We start from the raw sequence: 26,008 nt of genomic DNA on the forward strand, positions 1-26,008 counted from the left end.
AAAAAAAAAGTAATTCAAAAAATTCATGTTTTGTTGTTATTTTTTATTTTTTATTAAAAATAAATAAAAAATTTAAAAATTGTAGCCGAGTTGACCTTGGAGGCCGAGTAATCCCAAGTACTCCGACTTTTGACCGAGTTGGACCTTGGCGAGTAATAGTGTCCGAGTTGGGAAAAGGCGGCAAGGTTGATGTTCGAGGACCTTGGAATCGCCTTGGAATCCGACTTTTTTTAAAAAACACCACGCATACCTTTAAAGAAAAGTAACGCTAACAACTATAAACGTGTTAGTTTATAGTTGTCATTCTTTTACCAAGCTAAATGAGGAGATTTTATACATTAAATACATTTTTGAAAAAGCCTCTAACTTGATAGTTAGCTTGAGGCCTCCTAAAACCTTGGGCCGCCACTGCTTATTCAGTTTGCACACCCTATTAGGATATTTGAGATTGACAAAACCTTCAGGCTGAACCATATAGACTTATTCTGAAATGTGCCAATTAAGAAAAGTTGTTTTGACATCCATTTGCCATATCGCGTAGTCATAATACGCGGCTTTGGCAAGTATTATCCTTATTGACTTAGTAATAGAAACGGGCGAGAAAGTTTCATCATAGTCAACTCCTTGAGTTTAAGTAAAACCTTTTGCTACTAGCCGTGATTTATAGGTCTGTACATTTCCATGCATGTTGGTTTTCTTTTGAAAATCCACTTGCTCCCTACTGCCCGACCATCAGGGGAATGATATAGTACTCCCATTAGCCTATCTGTAAACACAAGGCTCATCTTCATTTTTGATAAAACCAAACTCTTTGATTTTCTCATCAAAAATGTAGATTCCAGCTGCGAGACGCTTGCTTGAGTCCATAAATGGACTTATTCACAGGGCCGGCCCAAGTGCATTGTTGGGCCAAGCAAGGGCTTGAGGCCCTATAAATATAAAGGCCTCCAATTTTTCAAAAAAAAATAAATAAATTAATATATGTGGTTTTTGAAATCAGCCGGGCAATTTTGAAAGGGCAGGGGCGAACATTTTTGAACTGAATTCAATAACTAAATTTAAATAAATTGACTTTTTAGGTTGGTAATTACTTCTATCCCTATTTAATATGTTATTTGTCAATTTTAACACCAAAATTTGCCATAGTTAGTAATTACTACCCAATTTATAATCTTTGAGCTTGTATTTGTTTCTTAGAAACTTAGTTAAACATTACACATTAGAACCATTAGTTGAATACTTAAATATTATTACTAACAACTTAATGCCAATTTGAAAGCAATAAAAATGTGTAAACATTGTTCGCACACACAAGATATGTATTTGTTAGAACTATAGCTTTTTTGAGACTTTTGATCATGTGTGTGTGGGGGGGGTGTTGAGTTTTCTTTTCTAATCTCAATAGGGGTTATCGACATTAGTAGCCGGTAATAGCCCCAAGAGGAATTGCCACCGTCTAGCCAACCTCACCCACTTAATCACCACTACTAATGTCGATAACCCCTCTTGTGATTATAATGAAAACTAAACACCCCCTCCCCCACATGTGATCAAAAGTCTCAAAAAAAGCCCTAGTTTTATAAAAAAAATGTTAACTCGCTTGGCGGTCTCTATGCGACCGACCCCTTGTAGGGAGTACTCGGAGTACTCGGGGAGTACTCGGACACGATAAATATAACATAAATTAATTATTAGATATCATATATATGTTAAGATAAGCAAAATTCACGTCAAAATAAGCATAATTTATATGAAAAAAAAAGTAATTCAAAAAATTCATGTTTTGTTGTTATTTTTTATTTTTTATTAAAAATAAATAAAAAATTTAAAAATTGTAGCCGAGTTGACCTTGGAGGCCGAGTAATCCCAAGTACTCCGACTTTTGACCGAGTTGGACCTTGGCGAGTAATAGTGTCCGAGTTGGGAAAAGGCGGCAAGGTTGATGTTCGAGGACCTTGGAATCGCCTTGGAATCCGACTTTTTTTAAAAAACACCACGCATACCTTTAAAGAAAAGTAACGCTAACAACTATAAACGTGTTAGTTTATAGTTGTCATTCTTTTACCAAGCTAAATGAGGAGATTTTATACATTAAATACATTTTTGAAAAAGCCTCTAACTTGATAGTTAGCTTGAGGCCTCCTAAAACCTTGGGCCGCCACTGCTTATTCATTTGCACACCCTATTAGGATATTTGGGATTGACAAAACCTTCAGGCTGAACCATATAGACATATTCTGAAAGGTGCCAATTAAGAAAAGCTGTTTTGACATCCATTTGCCATATCGCGTAGTCATAATACGCGGCTTTGCCAAGTATTATCCTTATTGACTTAGTAATAAAAACGGGCGAGAAAGTTTCATCATAGTCAACTCCTTGAGTTTAAGTAAAACCTTTCGCTACTAGCCGTGCTTAATAGGTCTGTACATTTCCATGCATGTTGGTTTTCTTTTGAAAATCCACTTGCTCCATACTGCCCGACCATCAGGGGAATGATATAGTGCTCCCACTAGCCTTTCTGTAAACACAAGGCTCATCTTCATTTTTGATAAAACCAAACTCTTTGATTTTCTCATCAAAAATGTAGATTCCAGCTGCGAGACGCTTGTTTGAGTCCATAAATGGACTTATTCACAGGGCCGGCCCAATTGCATTGTTGGGCCAAGCAAGGGCTTGAGGCCCTATAAATATAAAGGCCTCCAATTTTTCAAAAAAAAATAAATAAATTAATATATGTGGTTTTTGAAATCAGCCGGGCAATTTTGAAAGGGCAGGGGCGAACATTTTTGAACTGAATTCAATAACTAAATTTAAATAAATTGACTTTTGAGGTTGGTAATTACTTCTATCCCTATTTAATATGTTATTTGTCAATTTTAACACCAAAATTTGCCATAGTTAGTAATTACTACCCAATTTATAATCTTTGAGCTTGTATTTGTTTCTTAGAAACTTAGTTAAACATTACACATTAGAACCATTAGTTGAATACTTAAATATTATTACTAACAACTTAATGCCAATTTGAAAGCAATAAAAATGTGTAAACATTGTTCACACACACAAGATATGTATTTGTTAGAACTATAGCTTTTTTGAGACTTTTGATCATGTGTGTGGGGGGGGGGGGTGTTGAGTTTTCTTTTCTAATCTCAATAGGGGTTATCGACATTAGTAGCCGGTAATAGCCCCAAGAGGAATTGCCACCGTCTAGCCAACCTCACCCACTTAATCACCACTACTAATGTCGATAACCCCTCTTGTGATTATAATGAAAACTAAACACCCCCTCCCCCACATGTGATCAAAAGTCTCAAAAAAAGCCCTAGTTTTATAAAAAAAAATGTTAACTCGCTTGGCGGTCTCTATGCGACCGACCCCCTTGTAGGGAGTACTCGGAGTACTCGGGGAGTACTCGGACATGATAAATATAACATAAATTAATTATTAGATATCATATATTTGTTAAGATAAGCAAAATTCACGTCAAAATAAGCATAATTTATATGAAAAAAAAGTAATTCAAAAATTTCATGTTTTGTTGTTATTTTTTATTTTTTATTAAAAATAAATAAAAAAATTAAAAAATTGTAGCCGAGTTGACCTTGGAGGCCGAGTAATCCCAAGTACTCCAACTTTTGACCGAGTTGGACCTTGGCGAGTAATAGTGTCCGAGTTGGGAAAAGGCGGCAAGGTTGATGTTCGGGGACCTTGGAATCGCCGATTCCAAGGCCTTGGAATCCGACTTTTTTTAAAAAACACCACGCATACCTTTAAAGAAAAGTAACGCTAACAACTATAAACGTGTTAGTTTATAGTTGTCATTCTTTTACCAAGCTAAATGAGGAGATTTTATACATTAAATACATTTTTGAAAAAGCCTCTAACTTGATAGTTAGCTTGAGGCCTCCTAAAACCTTGGGCCGCCACTGCTTATTCATTTGCACACCCTATTAGGATATTTGGGATTGACAAAACCTTCAGGCTGAACCATATAGACATATTCTGAAAGGTGCCAATTAAGAAAAGCTGTTTTGACATCCATTTGCCATATCGCGTAGTCATAATACGCGGCTTTGCCAAGTATTATCCTTATTGACTTAGTAATAAAAACGGGCGAGAAAGTTTCATCATAGTCAACTCCTTGAGTTTAAGTAAAACCTTTCGCTACTAGCCGTGCTTAATAGGCCTGTACATTTCCATGCATGTTGGTTTTCTTTTGAAAATCCACTTGCTCCATACTGCCCGACCATCAGGGGAATGATATAGTGCTCCCACTAGCCTTTCTGTAAACACAAGGCTCATCTTCATTTTTGATAAAACCAAACTCTTTGATTTTCTCATCAAAAATGTAGATTCCAGCTGCGAGACGCTTGTTTGAGTCCATAAATGGACTTATTCACAGGGCCGGCCCAATTGCATTGTTGGGCCAAGCAAGGGCTTGAGGCCCTATAAATATAAAGGCCTCCAATTTTTCAAAAAAAAATAAATAAATTAATATATGTGGTTTTTGAAATCAGCCGGGCAATTTTGAAAGGGCAGGGGCGAACATTTTTGAACTGAATTCAATAACTAAATTTAAATAAATTGACTTTTGAGGTTGGTAATTACTTCTATCCCTATTTAATATGTTATTTGTCAATTTTAACACCAAAATTTGCCATAGTTAGTAATTACTACCCAATTTATAATCTTTGAGCTTGTATTTGTTTCTTAGAAACTTAGTTAAACATTACACATTAGAACCATTAGTTGAATACTTAAATATTATTACTAACAACTTAATGCCAATTTGAAAGCAATAAAAATGTGTAAACATTGTTCACACACACAAGATATGTATTTGTTAGAACTATAGCTTTTTTGAGACTTTTGATCATGTGTGTGTGGGGGGGGGGGGTGTTGAGTTTTCTTTTCTAATCTCGATAGGGGTTATCGACATTAGTAGCCGGTAATAGCCCCAAGAGGAATTGCCACCGTCTAGCCAACCTCACCCACTTAATCACCACTACTAATGTCGATAACCCCTCTTGTGATTATAATGAAAACTAAACACCCCCTCCCCCACATGTGATCAAAAGTCTCAAAAAAAGCCCTAGTTTTATAAAAAAAAATGTTAACTCGCTTGGCGGTCTCTATGCGACCGACCCCCTTGTAGGGAGTACTCGGAGTACTCGGGGAGTACTCGGACATGATAAATATAACATAAATTAATTATTAGATATCATATATTTGTTAAGATAAGCAAAATTCACGTCAAAATAAGCATAATTTATATGAAAAAAAAGTAATTCAAAAAATTCATGTTTTGTTGTTATTTTTTATTTTTTATTAAAAATAAATAAAAAAATTAAAAAATTGTAACCGAGTTGACCTTGGAGGCCGAGTAATCCCAAGTACTCCAACTTTTGACCGAGTTGGACCTTGGCGAGTAATAGTGTCCGAGTTGGGAAAAGGCGGCAAGGTTGATGTTCGGGGACCTTGGAATCGCCGATTCCAAGGCCTTGGAATCCGACTTTTTTTAAAAAACACCACGCATACCTTTAAAGAAAAGTAACGCTAACAACTATAAACGTGTTAGTTTATAGTTGTCATTCTTTTACCAAGCTAAATGAGGAGATTTTATACATTAAATACATTTTTGAAAAAGCCACTAACTTGATAGTTAGCTTGAGGCCTCCTAAAACCTTGGGCCGCCACTGCTTATTCAGTTTGCACACCCTATTAGGATATTTGAGATTGACAAAACCTTCAGGCTGAACCATATAGACATATTCTGAAAGGTGCCAATTAAGAAAAGTTGTTTTGACATCCATTTGCCATATCGCGTAGTCATAATACGCGGCTTTGGCAAGTATTATCCTTATTGACTTAGTAATAGAAACGGGCGAGAAAGTTTCATCATAGTCAACTCCTTGAGTTTAAGTAAAACCTTTTGCTACTAGCCGTGATTTATAGTTCTGTACATTTCCATGCATGTTGGTTTTCTTTTGAAAATCCACTTGCTCCCTACTGCCCGACCATCAGGGGAATGATATAGTGCTCCCATTAGCCTATCTGTAAACACAAGGCTCATCTTCATTTTTGATAAAACCAAACTCTTTGATTTTCTCATCAAAAATGTAGATTCCAGCTGCGAGACGCTTGCTTGAGTCCATAAATGGACTTATTCACAGGGCCGGCCCAAGTGCATTGTTGGGCCAAGCAAGGGCTTGAGGCCCTATAAATATAAAGGCCTCCAATTTTTCAAAAAAAAATAAATAAATTAATATATGTGGTTTTTGAAATCAGCCGGGCAATTTTGAAAGGGCAGGGGCGAACATTTTTGAACTGAATTCAATAACTAAATTTAAATAAATTGGCTTTTTAGGTTGGTAATTACTTCTATCCCTATTTAATATGTTATTTGTCAATTTTAACACCAAAATTTGCCATAGTTAGTAATTACTACCCAATTTATAATCTTTGAGCTTGTACTTGTTTCTTAGAAACTTAGTTAAACATTACACATTAGAACCATTAGTTGAATACTTAAATATTATTACTAACAACTTAATGCCAATTTGAAAGCAATAAAAATGTGTAAACATTGTTCACACACACAAGATATGTATTTGTTAGAACTATAGCTTTTTTGAGACTTTTGATCATGTGTGTGTGGGGGGGGTGTTGAGTTTTCTTTTCTAATCTCAATAGGGGTTATCGACATTAGTAGCCGGTAATAGCCCCAAGAGGAATTGCCACCGTCTAGCCAACCTCACCCACTTAATCACCACTACTAATGTCGATAACCCCTCTTGTGATTATAATGAAAACTAAACACCCCCTCCCCCACATGTGATCAAAAGTCTCAAAAAAAGCCCTAGTTTTATAAAAAAAATGTTAACTCGCTTGGCGGTCTCTATGCGACCGACCCCTTGTAGGGAGTACTCGGAGTACTCGGGGAGTACTCGGACACGATAAATATAACATAAATTAATTATTAGATATCATATATATGTTAAGATAAGCAAAATTCACGTCAAAATAAGCATAATTTATATGAAAAAAAAAGTAATTCAAAAAATTCATGTTTTGTTGTTATTTTTTATTTTTTATTAAAAATAAATAAAAAATTTAAAAATTGTAGCCGAGTTGACCTTGGAGGCCGAGTAATCCCAAGTACTCCGACTTTTGACCGAGTTGGACCTTGGCGAGTAATAGTGTCCGAGTTGGGAAAAGGCGGCAAGGTTGATGTTCGAGGACCTTGGAATCGCCTTGGAATCCGACTTTTTTTAAAAAACACCACGCATACCTTTAAAGAAAAGTAACGCTAACAACTATAAACGTGTTAGTTTATAGTTGTCATTCTTTTACCAAGCTAAATGAGGAGATTTTATACATTAAATACATTTTTGAAAAAGCCTCTAACTTGATAGTTAGCTTGAGGCCTCCTAAAACCTTGGGCCGCCACTGCTTATTCAGTTTGCACACCCTATTAGGATATTTGGGATTGACAAAACCTTCAGGCTGAACCATATAGACATATTCTGAAAGGTGCCAATTAAGAAAAGCTGTTTTGACATCCATTTGCCATATCGCGTAGTCATAATACGCGGCTTTGCCAAGTATTATCCTTATTGACTTAGTAATAAAAACGGGCGAGAAAGTTTCATCATAGTCAACTCCTTGAGTTTAAGTAAAACCTTTCGCTACTAGCCGTGCTTAATAGGTCTGTACATTTCCATGCATGTTGGTTTTCTTTTGAAAATCCACTTGCTCCCTACTGCCCGACCATCAGGGGAATGATATAGTGCTCCCACTAGCCTTTCTGTAAACACAAAGCTCATCTTCATTTTTGATAAAACCAAACTCTTTGATTTTCTCATCAAAAATGTAGATTCCAGCTGCGAGACGCTTGTTTGAGTCCATAAATGGACTTATTCACAGGGCCGGCCCAATTGCATTGTTGGGCCAAGCAAGGGCTTGAGGCCCTATAAATATAAAGGCCTCCAATTTTTCAAAAAAACATAAATAAATTAATATATGTGGTTTTTGAAATCAGCCGGGCAATTTTGAAAGGGCAGGGGCGAACATTTTTGAACTGAATTCAATAACTAAATTTAAATAAATTGACTTTTGAGGTTGGTAATTACTTCTATCCCTATTTAATATGTTATTTGTCAATTTTAACACCAAAATTTGTCATAGTTAGTAATTACTACCCAATTTATAATCTTTGAGCTTGTATTTGTTTCTTAGAAACTTAGTTAAACATTACACATTAGAACCATTAGTTGAATACTTAAATATTATTACTAACAACTTAATGCCAATTTGAAAGCAATAAAAATGTGTAAACATTGTTCACACACACAAGATATGTATTTGTTAGAACTATAGCTTTTTTGAGACTTTTGATCATGTGTGTGTGGGGGGGGGGGGTGTTGAGTTTTCTTTTCTAATCTCAATAGGGGTTATCGACATTAGTAGCCGGTAATAGCCCCAAGAGGAATTGCCACCGTCTAGCCAACCTCACCCACTTAATCACCACTACTAATGTCGATAACCCCTCTTGTGATTATAATGAAAACTAAACACCCCCTCCCCCACATGTGATCAAAAGTCTCAAAAAAAGCCCTAGTTTTATAAAAAAAAATGTTAACTCGCTTGGCGGTCTCTATGCGACCGACCCCCTTGTAGGGAGTACTCGGAGTACTCGGGGAGTACTCGGACATGATAAATATAACATAAATTAATTATTAGATATCATATATTTGTTAAGATAAGCAAAATTCACGTCAAAATAAGCATAATTTATATGAAAAAAAAGTAATTCAAAAAATTCATGTTTTGTTGTTATTTTTTATTTTTTATTAAAAATAAATAAAAAAATTAAAAAATTGTAGCCGAGTTGACCTTGGAGGCCGAGTAATCCCAAGTACTCCAACTTTTGACCGAGTTGGACCTTGGCGAGTAATAGTGTCCGAGTTGGGAAAAGGCGGCAAGGTTGATGTTCGGGGACCTTGGAATCGCCGATTCCAAGGCCTTGGAATCCGACTTTTTTTAAAAAACACCACGCATACCTTTAAAGAAAAGTAACGCTAACAACTATAAACGTGTTAGTTTATAGTTGTCATTCTTTTACCAAGCTAAATGAGGAGATTTTATACATTAAATACATTTTTGAAAAAGCCTCTAACTTGATAGTTAGCTTGAGGCCTCCTAAAACCTTGGGCCGCCACTGCTTATTCAGTTTGCACACCCTATTAGGATATTTGAGATTGACAAAACCTTCAGGCTGAACCATATAGACTTATTCTGAAATGTGCCAATTAAGAAAAGTTGTTTTGACATCCATTTGCCATATCGCGTAGTCATAATACGCGGCTTTGGCAAGTATTATCCTTATTGACTTAGTAATAGAAACGGGCGAGAAAGTTTCATCATAGTCAACTCCTTGAGTTTAAGTAAAACCTTTTGCTACTAGCCGTGATTTATAGGTCTGTACATTTCCATGCATGTTGGTTTTCTTTTGAAAATCCACTTGCTCCCTACTGCCCGACCATCAGGGGAATGATATAGTGCTCCCATTAGCCTATCTGTAAACACAAGGCTCATCTTCATTTTTGATAAAACCAAACTCTTTGATTTTCTCATCAAAAATGTAGATTCCAGCTGCGAGACGCTTGCTTGAGTCCATAAATGGACTTATTCACAGGGCCGGCCCAAGTGCATTGTTGGGCCAAGCAAGGGCTTGAGGCCCTATAAATATAAAGGCCTCCAATTTTTCAAAAAAAAATAAATAAATTAATATATGTGGTTTTTGAAATCAGCCGGGCAATTTTGAAAGGGCAGGGGCGAACATTTTTGAACTGAATTCAATAACTAAATTTAAATAAATTGACTTTTTAGGTTGGTAATTACTTCTATCCCTATTTAATATGTTATTTGTCAATTTTAACACCAAAATTTGCCATAGTTAGTAATTACTACCCAATTTATAATCTTTGAGCTTGTATTTGTTTCTTAGAAACTTAGTTAAACATTACACATTAGAACCATTAGTTGAATACTTAAATATTATTACTAACAACTTAATGCCAATTTGAAAGCAATAAAAATGTGTAAACATTGTTCACACACACAAGATATGTATTTGTTAGAACTATAGCTTTTTTGAGACTTTTGATCATGTGTGTGTGGGGGGGGGGGGTGTTGAGTTTTCATTTCTAATCTCAATAGGGGTTATCGACATTAGTAGCCGGTAATAGCCCCAAGAGGAATTGCCACCGTCTAGCCAACCTCACCCACTTAATCACCACTACTAATGTCGATAACCCCTCTTGTGATTATAATGAAAACTAAACACCCCCTCCCCCACATGTGATCAAAAGTCTCAAAAAAAGCCCTAGTTTTATAAAAAAAATGTTAACTCGCTTGGCGGTCTCTATGCGACCGACCCCCTTGTAGGGAGTACTCGGAGTACTCGGGGAGTACTCGGACACGATAAATATAACATAAATTAATTATTAGATATCATATATATGTTAAGATAAGCAAAATTCACGTCAAAATAAGCATAATTTATATGAAAAAGAAAGTAATTCAAAAAATTCATGTTTTGTTGTTATTTTTTATTTTTTATTAAAAATAAATAAAAAATTTTAAAATTGTAGCCGAGTTGACCTTGGAGGCCGAGTAATCCCAGGTACTCCGACTTTTGACCGAGTTGGACCTTGGCGAGTAATAGTGTCCGAGTTGGGAAAAGGCGGCAAGGTTGATGTTCGAGGACCTTGGAATCGCCTTGGAATCCGACTTTTTTTAAAAAACACCACGCATACCTTTAAAGAAAAGTAACGCTAACAACTATAAACGTGTTAGTTTATAGTTGTCATTCTTTTACCAAGCTAAATGAGGAGATTTTATACATTAAATACATTTTTGAAAAAGCCTCTAACTTGATAGTTAGCTTGAGGCCTCCTAAAACCTTGGGCCGCCACTGCTTATTCAGTTTGCACACCCTATTAGGATATTTGGGATTGACAAAACCTTCAGGCTGAACCATATAGACATATTCTGAAAGGTGCCAATTAAGAAAAGCTGTTTTGACATCCATTTGCCATATCGCGTAGTCATAATACGCGGCTTTGCCAAGTATTATCCTTATTGACTTAGTAATAAAAACGGGCGAGAAAGTTTCATCATAGTCAACTCCTTGAGTTTAAGTAAAACCTTTCGCTACTAGCCGTGCTTAATAGGTCTGTACATTTCCATGCATGTTGGTTTTCTTTTGAAAATCCACTTGCTCCCTACTGCCCGACCATCAGGGGAATGATATAGTGCTCCCACTAGCCTTTCTGTAAACACAAGGCTCATCTTCATTTTTGATAAAACCAAACTCTTTGATTTTCTCATCAAAAATGTAGATTCCAGCTGCGAGACGCTTGTTTGAGTCCATAAATGGACTTATTCACAGGGCCGGCCCAATTGCATTGTTGGGCCAAGCAAGGGCTTGAGGCCCTATAAATATAAAGGCCTCCAATTTTTCAAAAAAAAATAAATAAATTAATATATGTGGTTTTTGAAATCAGCCGGGCAATTTTGAAAGGGCAGGGGCGAACATTTTTGAACTGAATTCAATAACTAAATTTAAATAAATTGACTTTTGAGGTTGGTAATTACTTCTATCCCTATTTAATATGTTATTTGTCAATTTTAACACCAAAATTTGCCATAGTTAGTAATTACTACCCAATTTATAATCTTTGAGCTTGTATTTGTTTCTTAGAAACTTAGTTAAACATTACACATTAGAACCATTAGTTGAATACTTAAATATTATTACTAACAACTTAATGCCAATTTGAAAGCAATAAAAATGTGTAAACATTGTTCACACACACAAGATATGTATTTGTTAGAACTATAGCTTTTTTGAGACTTTTGATCATGTGTGTGTGGGGGGGGGGGGGTGTTGAGTTTTCTTTTCTAATCTCAATAGGGGTTATCGACATTAGTAGCCGGTAATAGCCCCAAGAGGAATTGCCACCGTCTAGCCAACCTCACCCAATTAATCACCACTACTAATGTCGATAACCCCTCTTGTGATTATAAGGAAAACTAAACACCCCCTCCCCCACATGTGATCAAAAGTCTCAAAAAAAGCCCTAGTTTTATAAAAAAAAATGTTAACTCGCTTGGCGGTCTCTATGCGACCGACCCCCTTGTAGGGAGTACTCGGAGTACTCGGGGAGTACTCGGACACGATAAATATAACATAAATTAATTATTAGATATCATATATATGTTAAGATAAGCAAAATTCACGTCAAAATAAGCATAATTTATATGAAAAAAAAAGTAATTCAAAAAATTCATGTTTTATTGTTATTTTTTATTTTTTATTAAAAATAAATAAAAAATTTAAAAATTGTAGCCGAGTTGACCTTGGAGGCCGAGTAATCCCAAGTACTCCAACTTTTGACCGAGTTGGACCTTGGCGAGTAATAGTGTCCGAGTTGTGAAAAGGCGGCAAGGTTGATGTTCGAGGACCTTGGAATCGCCTTGGAATCCGACTTTTTTTAAAAAACACCACGCATACCTTTAAAGAAAAGTAACGCTAACAACTATAAACGTGTTAGTTTATAGTTGTCATTCTTTTACCAAGCTAAATGAGGAGATTTTATAAATTAAATACATTTTTGAAAAAGCCTCTAACTTGATAGTTAGCTTGAGGTCTCCTAAAACCTTGGGCCGCCACTGCTTATTCAGTTTGCACACCCTATTAGGATATTTGGGATTGACAAAACCTTAAGGCTGAACCATATAGACATATTCTGAAAGGTGCCAATTAAGAAAAGCTGTTTTGACATCCATTTGCCATATCGCGTAGTCATAATACGCGGCTTTGCCAAGTATTATACTTATTGACTTAGTAATAGAAACGAGCGAGAAAGTTTCATCATAGTCAACTCCTTGAGTTGAAGTAAAACCTTTCGCTACTAGCCGTGCTTAATAGGTCTGTACATTTCCATGCATGTTGGTTTTCTTTTGAAAATCCACTTGCTCCCTACTGCCCGACCATCAAGGGAATGATATAGTGCTCCCACTAGCCTTTCTGTAAACACAAGGCTCATCTTCATTTTTGATAAAACCAAACTCTTTGATTTTCTCATCAAAAATGTAGATTCCAGCTGCGAGACGCTTGTTTGAGTCCATAAATGGACTTATTCACAGGGCCGGCCCGTTTGCATTGTTGGGCCAAGCAAGGGCTTGAGGCCCTATAAATATAAAGGCCTCCAATTTTTCAAAAAAAAATAAATAAATTAATATATGTGGTTTTTGAAATCAGCCGGGCAATTTTGAAAGGGCAGGAGCGAACATTTTTGAACTGAATTCAATAACTAAATTTAAATACATTGACTTTTGAGGTTGGTAATTACTTCTATCCCTATTTAATATGATATTTGTCAATTTTAACACCAAAATTTGCCATAGTTAGTAATTACTACCCAATTTATAATCTTTGAGCTTGTATTTGTTTCTTAGAAACTTAGTTAAACATTACACATTAGAACCATTAGTTGAATACTTAAATATTATTACTAACAACTTAATGCCAATTTGAAAGCAATAAAAATGTGTAAACATTGTTCACACACACAAGATATGTATTTGTTAGAACTATAGCTTTTTTGAGACTTTTGATTATGTGTGGGGGGGGGGGGGGGGTGTTGAGTTTTCTTTTCTAATTTCAATAGGGGTTATCGACATTAGTAGCCGGTAATAGCCCCAAGAGGAATTGCCACCGTCTAGCCTACCTCACCCACTTAATCACCACTACTAATGTCGATAACCCCTCTTGTGATTATAATGAAAACTAAACACCATCTCCCCCACATGTGATCAAAAGTCTCAAAAAAAGCCCTAGTTTTATAAAAAAAATGTTAACTCGCTTGGCGGTCTCTATGCGACCGACCCCCTTGTAGGGAGTACTCGGAGTACTCGGGGAGTACTCGGACATGATAAATATAACATAAATTAATTATTAGATATCATATATATGTTAAGATAAGCAAAATTCACGTCAAAATAAGCATAATTTATATGAAAAAAAAAGTAATTCAAAAAATTCATGTTTTGTTGTTATTTTTTATTTTTTATTAAAAATAAATTAAAAAATTAAAAAAAATTGAAAAAAAAAATTAAAAAATTGTAGCCGAGTTGACCTTGGAGGCCGAGTAATCCCAAGTACTCCAACTTTTGACCGAGTTGGACCTTGGCGAGTAATAGTGTCCGAGTTGGGAAAAAGGCGGCAAGGTTGATGTCCGAAGACCTTGGAATCGCCGATTCCAAGGCCTTGGAATCCGACTTTTTTTTAAAAAACACCACGCATACCTTTAAAGAAAAGTAACGCTAACAACTATAAACGTGTTAGTTTATAGTTGTCATTCTTTTACCAAGCTAAAGGAGGAGAATTTATACATAAATTTTTTTTTGAAAAAGCCTCTAACTTGATAGTTAGCTTGAGGCCTCCTAAAACCTTGGGCCGCCACTGCTTATTCAGTTTGCACACTCTATTAGGATATTTGGGATTGACAAAACCTTCAGGCTGAACCATATAGACATATTCTGAAAGGTGTCCATTAAGAAATGCGGTTTTGACATCCATTTGCCATATCGCGTAGTCATAATACGCAGCTATGGCAAGTATTATCCTTATTGACTTAGTAATAGCAACGGGCGAGAAGGTTTCATCATAGTCAACTCCTTGAGTTTAAGTAAAACCTTTCGCTACTAGCCGTGCTTTATAGGTCTATACATTTCCATGCATGTTGGTTTTTCTTTTGAATATCCACTTGCTCCCTACTGCCCGACCATCGGGGGTAGGTCAACCAAGTTCCAGACTTGATTGTCATACATAGATTGCATCTCGGCGTTCATGGCTTCTTGTCATTTCTCAGATTCCGGATCTAAGATAGCAGATGTGTAGTTAGCAGGTTCGTCATTTGACTCGGCTACTAATAGGACTTCAGGACCATCCAGATGCCATATGTATCTAGGATTTGGTATGGGAGTCCTACTACTTCTGTGAATGCTCGTGTTTATGTCTGATGTATCAGCAACAACACCTTGTTGATCAGACACTCCAACTTCCTCAGCGGTTGTTTGTGGTTCTCTAATTTCTTCAAGATCGACAATATCATTCCCAGTTCCTCGATCGAGAATTTCTTTCTCGAGGAAGTGGCCCTTCCTTTGATAGAAATCAAATTTGTATCAGGGTGGAAGAAATAATATCCGCTTTGGTTGTAGTATCCGACGAAAACAACTTTTACGTCACGGGGATCGAGTTTGTCATTGGAATCACTAGTGACATATGCATCGCATCCCCATACTCTAAGGAAAGACAAATTGGGTTTACGCCCATGCCATATCTCATATGGGGTTTTGTTTACCTTTTTAGTTTGAGCCAGATTAACAATGCGGGTGGTGGTCATAAGGGAAAAGCTCCAAAAGGAGTAAGGCAAGTTAGTTCTACACATCATCGATCGAACCATGTTTAGAAAAGTTCGATTTCTCCTCTCGCTCATGCCATTATGTTGGGGTGTGTCGGGTGGAATGAGCTGTGAAACAATTCCACGCGCTTTTAGCTGAGATACTCTCCTCCTCGATCTAATCGAAGAATTTTAATAGTTTTTCCAAGTTGGTTTTCCACTTCGTTTTGAAATTCTTTGAACTTTTCAAAAGTTTCATGCTTGTGTTTCATAAGATACACGTAAGCATATCGAGTATAATCGTCAATAAAAGAAACGAAGTATCTTTCATGGTTTCTGGACATAGTTCTGAAAGGGTCGCATACATCAGTATGTATTAGTCCTAACAGATCCCTTGCCCGTTCACTTTTATGAGTGAATGATTCCTTGGCGAGTTTGCCAGCTAAACAAGACTCACAGTCGTCAAAAGAGTCTAGTCCTGTGGATTCAAGAATCCCTTCGGATTGGAGTCTTTTAACTCGTGCCTTGATTATGTGGCCACGTCGGCAATGCCATAGAAACGTATCATTGATGCCAGATCTGATACGTTTAGAAAGATTAAATACATTATTGTTAATTTGAACATCAATCTCATAAATACCAATTCGAGGTTTAGCCTCAAAATAAAAGATATTATTCAAGTAAGCAGATATAGCAATACCATTAAAAGCGTACTTAAATCCTTGTTCAAAAAGTAAAGAAACAGAAATAATGTTCCTTGTAAAACCAAGTGCAAACAAACAGTTATTCAAAGTAACTACAAGGCCAGACGGACAAGCAAAATGATATGTGCCAGTTGCAAGAACATGGACTCTCTTCCCGTCACCAACGATGAGTTCCATGCTGCCTTGTTTCAGTTTCTTCCAGTTCTCAAGCTCCTGCAAAACATTAACGATGTGGTAACCACATCCAGTATCAAATACCCATGTGTTGCCAGAAACAGTGAAAAGTTCAATAACGTATATGGAAATACCTTTAGAGGAGCCTTCACTATTGGCCTTACTCTTTGCTAGCTCAGCTAGATACTCGGGGCGGTTACACATCCGATGCCCCATCTTGTTGCACTTGTAGCACTGGTGCTCTTCAGGAGGCGACGATGGTGCCTTTGCAACATTCCTGTTGGTGGCATGCTTGGCAGCAACAATAACCTTTTTCTTGCCTTTACCGTTATAACCCCGGATCTTGGGTTTAGGCTTTTTGACACCAGAAGATCGAATCATCAGAACTTGATTAGTTTTAGCAAGATTTTTCATCTCAGCCGTTTTGAGCATACCATGAAGCTCCGGCACTTTCTTCACCCAGGCATTCATGTTAAAACTTATTACGAACTAGTCGTAAGAGCTGGGGAGAGAGTTAGAGATGAAGTCCGCTGTCATTTCATCTGACAGGGGATAATCAAATTTCTTCAGTTGGTCAATGTACCCTTTCATCTTGACGACATGCGCACTAACAAGGGATCCTTGTTCCATTTTGCAGCTAATAAGCTGTTTCATGGTGTCATAGCGTTCTTGAAGGGCTTGTATCTGGAACATGCCCTTGAGTTGCTCAAGCATCTCATAGGCACCAAAATCTTCCAAGCCTTTAGCAAGCTCGTAAGACATGGTGGCTAGCATAATGCAAGCGACTTCAGCAGAGTCGTCATTATGCTTCTCAAGAACCTTTCTAGCAGCAGCTGTATTGTTTTCAGGCTCTAATGGAACCGGTCCATCGAGAACATAGAGCTTCTTTGCCATCTTGAGAACAATTCTCAAGTTGCGGTGCCATTCAAGAAAATTAGTGCCATTGAGTTTTTCTTTCTCAAGAATAGTCTTGAGGGTGAATGAGGAATTTTATTAGTTGACATCTGTTTAAATAAGCAAAAGTAATTTAATTAGTATTTTCGATGTAATAATTATATTATTAATGACCCAATTAACATTAATAAAATAGGAACTTGAGAATCTGGCTTCCAATTAGTAATGGTGGCTGTAGCACACAACATTAGTAAGTGGTTAGGCAGACTAACAACGATTACCAATTGTGAATAAAGCACAACTCTCGTTTATGAGGCCTATTAAGACAACAGTTGCCTAGGTAGATACGTTTAGCCTTGTCTATGCCCACTTTAGTCTTCAGACAGTTGTAGCACGTAACATAAGTGTAAAATAATAGTTGCCCTAGTACAGACACGTGTGAAATGGTCGGATGTGTCAACGAAACCCTTTCACCTTAAAGGAATAGGCTAGAAAACAAGTGCAGTGCTGTAGCTCCAAACACTTGAAATTTCGCAGTATGCCTCAAGTGTGGCTTATAGGAGAATGGCATAAACTATTGATTTTAAAATTGGGATTAATTTTAGAACTTACCGAATAGAGTAAAAGTCTAGTTTTACTGTATTAATCAGGACAACATGATGAACCCTTTCATCTCTCATGACACTTAGTTTTAAATAACCTATTAAAACTAAGTTTGTCGCGATATGACTAACCAATTTTAAGTTAATAGTTAAACTATTAAGTTATAGGGTTTTGGAAAATCAAATTTAATTTAATTTTGCAAAAACTTATTTGGTTGATTAAAATTTATTTTAATTTATTTGATATTAGGTTGGTGGTATTATAACCTATTATAATCAAGCAAGCAACCACAATAGCAAACAAGAATATGTAAATCTTAAATGGCCAAAAGGTGATTGGTCTTGCTAGAGCCTATTAGCAAGACCAATCGGGTCAAGGGGTCACAACACAAAAACAACCACATGGATGGACTCTTGGTGCATCCCGTCATCTTTGCTAACTCCCACTGACTTCAAGAACTCCGTGAGGTCGTCCTCGGTTTTTCTTCGGGTCTTCTTCATTACAATATTACAAAATACATATAATGAAAAACCAAACCCTATCTATTACAATTTTGAACCATCAAAGCGGCCAAAAACCATAAAATAAAACCGAAATATAAATACAACTTTGAACCATCCATATGGCCAAAATCAAAACCACACAACCAATCACACAAGGTCGGGCCAAATTTACATATTCAATAAAAATAAAATTGAGCAATATTTTGGTCAAATAAACTAAACAAAAATTGACCAAACCAAGATTGCTAAAAAAACATATCTAGATCAAAAACTTCAACTAGCTTGAAGTTTATGATGTAGATTCGGTGAAAAGACCGGATTCGACTCGTATGTTGTAACCAAGGCTTTGATACCACTGTTGGGTTCCAGTGGTGATCAGTTAACGGTTTAACAATTAAACCCGGTTTTAATTGAATTTGTTTCATAATTATTAATCACATTAATAACAGAATACGCAGCGGAATACAAAAATGAGTAACCACCAATTTTAGGAACCATACAGGATCCGGTTACAAACCATACGAGTACGAGTCAGAGTAAATAATAATATACAAGACATTATTTAATTTTACCTCGGTTAATGAATAACCGGTTGAGACACCGAGGGCTAACTGACGACGCTAGGTGACCAAACGAGATTAATAACTGACGGTGGCGGTGCACGAATGGACCGACAACGAGGGTGACGCAAGCAGCGGGCGGCGGCGTGCAGCTGGGCTGGGCTGCGGTTGCGGATGGCTGCGGCGTGGTGTGGCTGTCGGTAGTGGCTGGCCGGTGGCAGCAGTGAACCGAGAGAGAGAGAGAGAGAGAGAGAGAGAGAGAGAGAGAGAGAGAGAGAGAGAGGGTAGAGGTGGTGGCTAGGGTTTTTTAATCTCTTAATCAATCCACCCAATAACATATTAACTAGTTTAAATAACTAGTTAATCATGTCGGGCCACCAAGCCCATATCAAGCACAATCTCAATAAATGTCCACATCTCGTTTATTAGTCGTTACCGGTTAAATCGTGTAAGCGGTCTATGTCCGTTACCCACGGTGTAACTCTTACGGGTCATATCCCGGTCGGCCGCGTTGACTTAAGCGGACCGGTCTATATATCCAACACTTATAACTTTCAAAAGATTAGTAATTACCGACTGCCATTTAGTCTTGAATGCCTTTTAGTATTCGAAACGTTCAACGACTAATTTTCAGTCTCCAACCTTATTTGTTACTGATGTTTAGTCTATGATCTGTTTAGCAGACGGAAGACCTTGGGACTCATATATAGTCTCCAATAACCTGTATATGTTAAACCATTTTAAGAGAGAATATATTGTAATCTAAACAATTCAGGAGACAAACGATATAGAGGACTGAGATTAAATAATGGTTTTCAATCTCTCTTATGTCGTCATTTCAACCATTATAAGCGAATAATAAGAGGCTGAAAATTAGTCTCTAAAAGTTAGAATACTCAAAATCCAAAGAGAATAAACTAGCTAATACACACTATTTATGAAACCTACTGTGTGCTAGTAATTTTCGAAACAAGGAATATCAATTAACACCTCTCAAGTTAAATAAATAGAGAAAAAAAAAGGTATATACATTAAAAGTTCAACATAAAACAAAACAAAACATGTCCAGCTCAAGTCCTACAAAATTGCACAAAATATGTTCAAAGAAAACAAAAACAACTTACGTTAGCATCCAAATCAACTTGCAGCAGCATCAAATCAACAATCTTTGTATGCCAAGTAAGACAAGTCTCTAGAATAAGTTCCTTTGAAATTCAGCCTTATTACAAATATGAAAACACATTATTAGTTAAATCGTTAAGACATAATTGCTTAAAAAATAATAAGAATTTGCAACTTTCGAGCTTTAAACTAGTAATATTCCAACAATTTCATTTTTTCGGCTTAAATAGGCCGGCCCACTTATATTTTTAGATAACCTATTAACCTGGGCTATAGATTTGTTGACGGTGAGATCTGTGATTTTAATTTTATATAAACCACCATAACACAATTAAAGAAATAAAAGTTGAAAAAGTTACAAAAGGGCCCCAAGAGCAGTTAATACAATTCTCAAATCTAAGTAGTTTACAGTTTTCTTTTTTTTGACTTTGAAAAGTCAGTTAAAGTCCTCACATAAGCATCAAATTGCTTTTTCTTTTCAAACTATGACATAAAGACACAAAATTTGACAAATTCAACTTAGATACAAAGTCAGACCAGACCACTTGGTTTTTTCTTATCCACTTTCAGATGTTCACACCTTTTAAACACTATAAATTCACATCCACAACTCAACAAACAAAATCAAACAAACCGCGATGAAAACATTCCGAATCCTCATAGTTGCCGGAGTACTTTTGGCCGGGATCCTCAACTCTGCTGCCCAGAACTGCGGCTGTAGTCCGGACTTGTGTTGTAGCCGGTTCGGTTTTTGTGGCAGCGGTGAAGATTACTGTGGAACCGGCTGCCAGGGTGGGCCGTGTTTTTCGGCTCCTCCATCTAATAATGTTGATGTTGGTAGCATCGTGACGGATGCATTCTTCAATGGGATCGTCGATCAATCAGACGCCAATTGTGAAGGGAGAGGATTCTATACACGTGCTGCCTTTCTTGAAGCCTTTGGAAACTATCCTCAATTCGGTAGGGTTGGTTCGGAAGAGGATTCGAGGAGGGAGATTGCAGCCTTTTTCGCGCATGTTACTCATGAAACTGGACGTAAGACCATTCATCTATCTTATATTGTATTAATTATACGTATAAAAACGAGTCATGTTTATGTGGTTGAAAGATAGAACAAGACATGCACTAGTTAATTTGACACCACATAAGTACATAACCTAAAAACATACTTTAGTACGCAGGGGCGAAGGCTATGAAGGACCCGGGTTGTCCCTGCTGGTCACTCCATTTTTCGCTTAGTAGTGTAAATTTTTGCGATTTTATTCGAAAATTTTATAGGTATTGAGTCCGGACATCCCTAAATATTTTTCCGCGATTACGTCAACCCTTTTGATTAAAGGCCAAGCTTCGAGTACTAACATAGTACGTAGCTACTATGAATTTCACGTGTGCATTAAATTCATATACAAATACTGTAAACAACATATATTTAATTAAATATTTCATAACTTTAACTTTAAACTTTTTTATTACGTGTGACAGATTTTTGCTATATTGAAGAAATAAATGGTCCTTCAGGGGATTACTGCGATGAAAATAATACTCAATATCCATGTACCCCGGGCAAGGGTTATTATGGCAGAGGTCCAATACAATTGTCATGGAATTTCAACTATGGTCCAGCGGGAAACAGCATCGGGTTCGATGGGCTCAACAATCCTGAGATTGTAGCTACAGATCCAGTCATCTCTTTTCGGACCGCCTTGTGGTATTGGATGAATAATGTCCGCCCGGTCATTGGTCAAGGGTTTGGAGCTACTATTCGAGCTATCAATGGACCTTTGGAATGTGATGGTGGCAATCCATCTACCGTAGACTCTCGTGTCCGGTACTACACTCAGTATTGTAACCAGCTTGGAGTTGCAACCGGCGATAACCTTCGGTGTTAGATACTAAAAAGCGAACTGTGTACGGTGTTATTCAAATTTCAGTCATTCAAATTTGTATTTTCTATGTTTATGTATTGTTATGCCATTCATTTTAATAAAAGTAAATGAAATTTTATTAGGAAGCATAAAATGACCACCATATCCTTGCAGTAACCGAACGTCTCTCTCTTATTTCTGCATCCGAAAACGTTGCTAATACAATGCAACATCAAACGCAAATCTGCAGAGATAATAAAATATGCATGAGTATTATGCGATTATTTTGTATCTAAAATTAGCACATATATGAATATAAATGTTAAAGAAACACACCAGCACAAAGTTGATAGGATCGAGTTGGTTGATGCTGATCATTTTTGGCTAATCAAATCAAATAAAACATTGTTTGTGTTCATTTTATTCATTTGCGTCTATTAGTTTGTGTTCATGCATGAACCGTTCACGAATACCTTCATTTCCATAATGAACGAACAGTAATTAACAACAAACTATGTTCGATTAAATGTTCTCAAACCGTTCGCTAGTCCGATAAAAACTTAGCGGATTACTAGACACAATGTAATCGCCAATGACGGATCCAGAAAATTTTGGAGGAGACAAAAAATCGGGTCAGGTCAAAACAACATGCTCCTTTGAAAATTTATTGATTTAACACATTCGTTATAATAACATATATTTAAATTGATTTTAAATGTAGGTTTGAATCTCTGATGCTAAAAGAGAAAGCTATAGAAAGAGCCAACAATTCTATCTAATCTTGATTCAGAATACCTTAGACAGAAAGTGACAAGAGTCTCTATTGAGGGTAGCCCAATGTATTACGAGGAAATCTCTTACTCGACTGGAGTGGATCCCGAGACTTCACTCGTGCCTGTAAACTGTTGTGCACTTTTACTTGTTCGCTTGAATCATAGAAACAAAAAATTATTTTACCTGTTCATTTGAATCATTGCAACTAGAACTCGCTTAAATTTTGTCAGAAACTTTCAATTACAATAAATTAACTAAAGACATAATTCATAACTTAATGATGGGTCGTATAAAATATTTGTGATTAAATTGGGTTTTAAACATTGAGTTGGGGCCATGCATTAAGTGAGTTTAATAAATGGAGTGGAACAGTTTATACTAACTGAATTTGAATGAGTGGGGGCGTAGGCACCCTCTGACTTCAAGATGTATCCGCCACTCACATACGAATATGAAATATGAACGTTAGAACCCACATATCAACCACCGCTTTCATCTTCCACCATTGAAGATCTACCATCGCTGAAGCCACATATAAATAAAGCTCCGACACACCAAGAAACAGTCACCGTGAAGCACCATGGCAGCACCTGCAATTTCAGATCCGGCCACCACCGTCAACCACCATGGCAGCACCTGCAACTTCAGCTCCGGCCACCGCCACCAATAACTCTAATTTATATCTTTTGTAATTTTATGTACAAATTATGTATAGTGTTTGTTTAGCTAGGCTCCGGTCACTTGTACATCTCGTGTTAGTTGAAAATTTGTATAATGTTTACCGATGTAATGAGAAATTAGTCGTGATTTTGTTTCATTATGAAGTTAAAACTCTCGTTCTAAGTTAATCGTGGTTTGTTTGCTTAAAGAACATGGAAATCCGTCAGCGATATGTTTTCCGGCCAAATCTCCAGTGTAGGCATCAACAACGACGATTTTAGAATCAGCGGCACAACATTAGTGGCGACTTTTGGGGTCTATAGCGGCGACAAATGTCGCCGCTAAACCGCAAATTTCTTGTAGTGATACACAAAAAAATGATAACCAGGATGTCTTACACATGCTTATATGTAAACACATGTATTAAAGTGGGAGATTATGGCTATACTTATGAACACCAAGTATGTTTTAAGAAAAATGGTTATTATTAAACATGCTTATATGTAAGACATGTATTAAAGTGGGAGATTATGGTTATACATATGAACACCAAGTATGTTTTAGAAAAAAATGATTATTAGTTAAAGATGGATTTTATGAAGAAAGGATAATTATAAAAGCTTGATGTGTGTATGTATATATATGGGTTATAAAATAAAATTATGATTTATGTTCTTACGAGCATGAACATGTTTTATATTAAGAAAGATAAATTTTATGTAGAAAAATGGATTTTTGTAAAGGAATATACGTATATAGTTGGTAAAAGTAGAAAAATAAGTGTAGGTCTTTAAAATGGATCTAACAACTAGTTCTTGAATCAATCTATATTGTAGGTTAGCGAAAATCACCAACAAAAATAAAGATCTTGGATCATGAAGTAATTTTTTATTTACTATATATGAAAAGAAAGAGTTGGTGAGAAGATAAGGTTAGAGAGAGAAAGTGAAGTTTAAATATATGCAAAATATGTCATGTTTGTACTATTTATAGTACATGCATGGGCCACATGTTTTCTATTAGTCATAGCCCAATGGACTTTGTTTACAAATGACCTTGGGTCCAAACATACAAAATACTAAACTAAAGCATGTAAAATACAAACGATAAAAAAGCTAACAAATAAAATAGACTTATACATATAAAATAGGCTCTACAATCTCCCTCTAGTCTTTAATATTTGTAGTTGCTTCCGCCTCTAGTCAATCTTGTACTTGAAAGGTTCGGGGACATCGATTAGTGATTGTCAAAAGATAGCAAACAGACTTGTTGAACTTCTCAACTATACGATCAGTGTTTGCTCGAGTTGGGTCTTCAAGAGTGTGCAAAAGAGACTTATACATTTTCACGATGTCTGCCTCGCTGAAACACATGAGTTCATGCTCGTCAAATAAACGAAAGTACCACATCTGCTTACAGTTTACGACTGCTTCACCAATTTCCCCATCAAAATACCACGACAAAAGTCTGAAAGAGTATCGGGCTCAAAAGGTTCTCCATGATAGATAGATCCCCCGTCTTTCGGCATCTTGTACTTCCACATCTTCCGTTGTTTTCTCGTTGCAGGATCAATCTCAATCGGATGCCTGTATGCCTTCCCCATGTTGAGCATGAAGTTGGTGAAGTCATATTTTTCCTGCTTGGGTCATTTGAACCACCCTTAAAGCCCATTCTTACCATTACCATCACCCGTTGGTGAAGTCTTTTAACTCGTGCCTTGATTATGTGGCCACGTCGGCAATGCCATAGAAACGTATCATTGATGCCAGATCTGATACGTTTAGAAAGATTAAATACATTATTGTTAATTTGAACATCAATCTCATAAATACCAATTCGAGGTTTAGCCTCAAAATAAAAGATATTATTCAAGTAAGCAGATATAGCAATACCATTAAAAGCGTACTTAAATCCTTGTTCAAAAAGTAAAGAAACAGAAATAATGTTCCTTGTAAAACCAAGTGCAAACAAACAGTTATTCAAAGTAACTACAAGGCCAGACGGACAAGCAAAATGATATGTGCCAGTTGCAAGAACATGGACTCTCTTCCCGTCACCAACGATGAGTTCCATGCTGCCTTGTTTCAGTTTCTTCCAGTTCTCAAGCTCCTGCAAAACATTAACGATGTGGTAACCACATCCAGTATCAAATACCCATGTGTTGCCAGAAACAGTGAAAAGTTCAATAACGTATATGGAAATACCTTTAGAGGAGCCTTCACTATTGGCCTTACTCTTTGCTAGCTCAGCTAGATACTCGGGGCGGTTACACATCCGATGCCCCATCTTGTTGCACTTGTAGCACTGGCGCTCTTCAGGAGGCGGCGATGGTGCTTTTGCAACATTCCTGTTGGTGGCATGCTTGGCAGCAACAATAACCTTTTTCTTGCCTTTACCGTTATAACCCCGGATCTTGGGTTTAGGCTTTTTGACACCAGAATATCGAATCATCAGAACTTGATTAGTTTTAGCAGGATTTTTCATCTCAGCCGTTTTGAGCATACCATGAAGCTCCGACACTTTCTTCACCCAGGCATTCATGTTAAAACTTATTACGAACTAGTCGTAAGAGCTGGGGAGAGAGTTAGAGATGAAGTCCGCTGTCATTTCATCTGACAGGGGATAATCAAATTTCTTCAGTTGGTCAATGTACCCTTTCATCTTGACGACATG

General features: G+C 36.7%; 1 protein-coding gene across 1 annotated transcript; it reads left to right on the forward strand.

Annotated features, from left to right (window-relative positions):
• The first annotated feature begins 20,404 nt into the window (after positions 1 to 20,404).
• LOC143635090 (endochitinase EP3-like) lies at positions 20,405 to 22,043 on the forward strand. Its single transcript, XM_077102986.1, has 2 exons — positions 20,405 to 21,071; positions 21,519 to 22,043. The coding sequence occupies exons 1-2, from the start codon at positions 20,675 to 20,677 to the stop codon at positions 21,923 to 21,925; spliced, it is 804 nt and encodes a 267-aa protein (XP_076959101.1). The 5' UTR covers positions 20,405 to 20,674; the 3' UTR covers positions 21,926 to 22,043.
• The last annotated feature ends 3,965 nt before the right edge of the window (positions 22,044 to 26,008 follow it).

Source organism: Bidens hawaiensis, unplaced genomic scaffold (assembly GCF_021521415.1).
Source record: "Bidens hawaiensis isolate Kalapana, Puna unplaced genomic scaffold, B.hawaiensis_p1.1 tig00007410_1, whole genome shotgun sequence".
NCBI lineage: Eukaryota > Viridiplantae > Streptophyta > Magnoliopsida > Asterales > Asteraceae > Bidens > Bidens hawaiensis.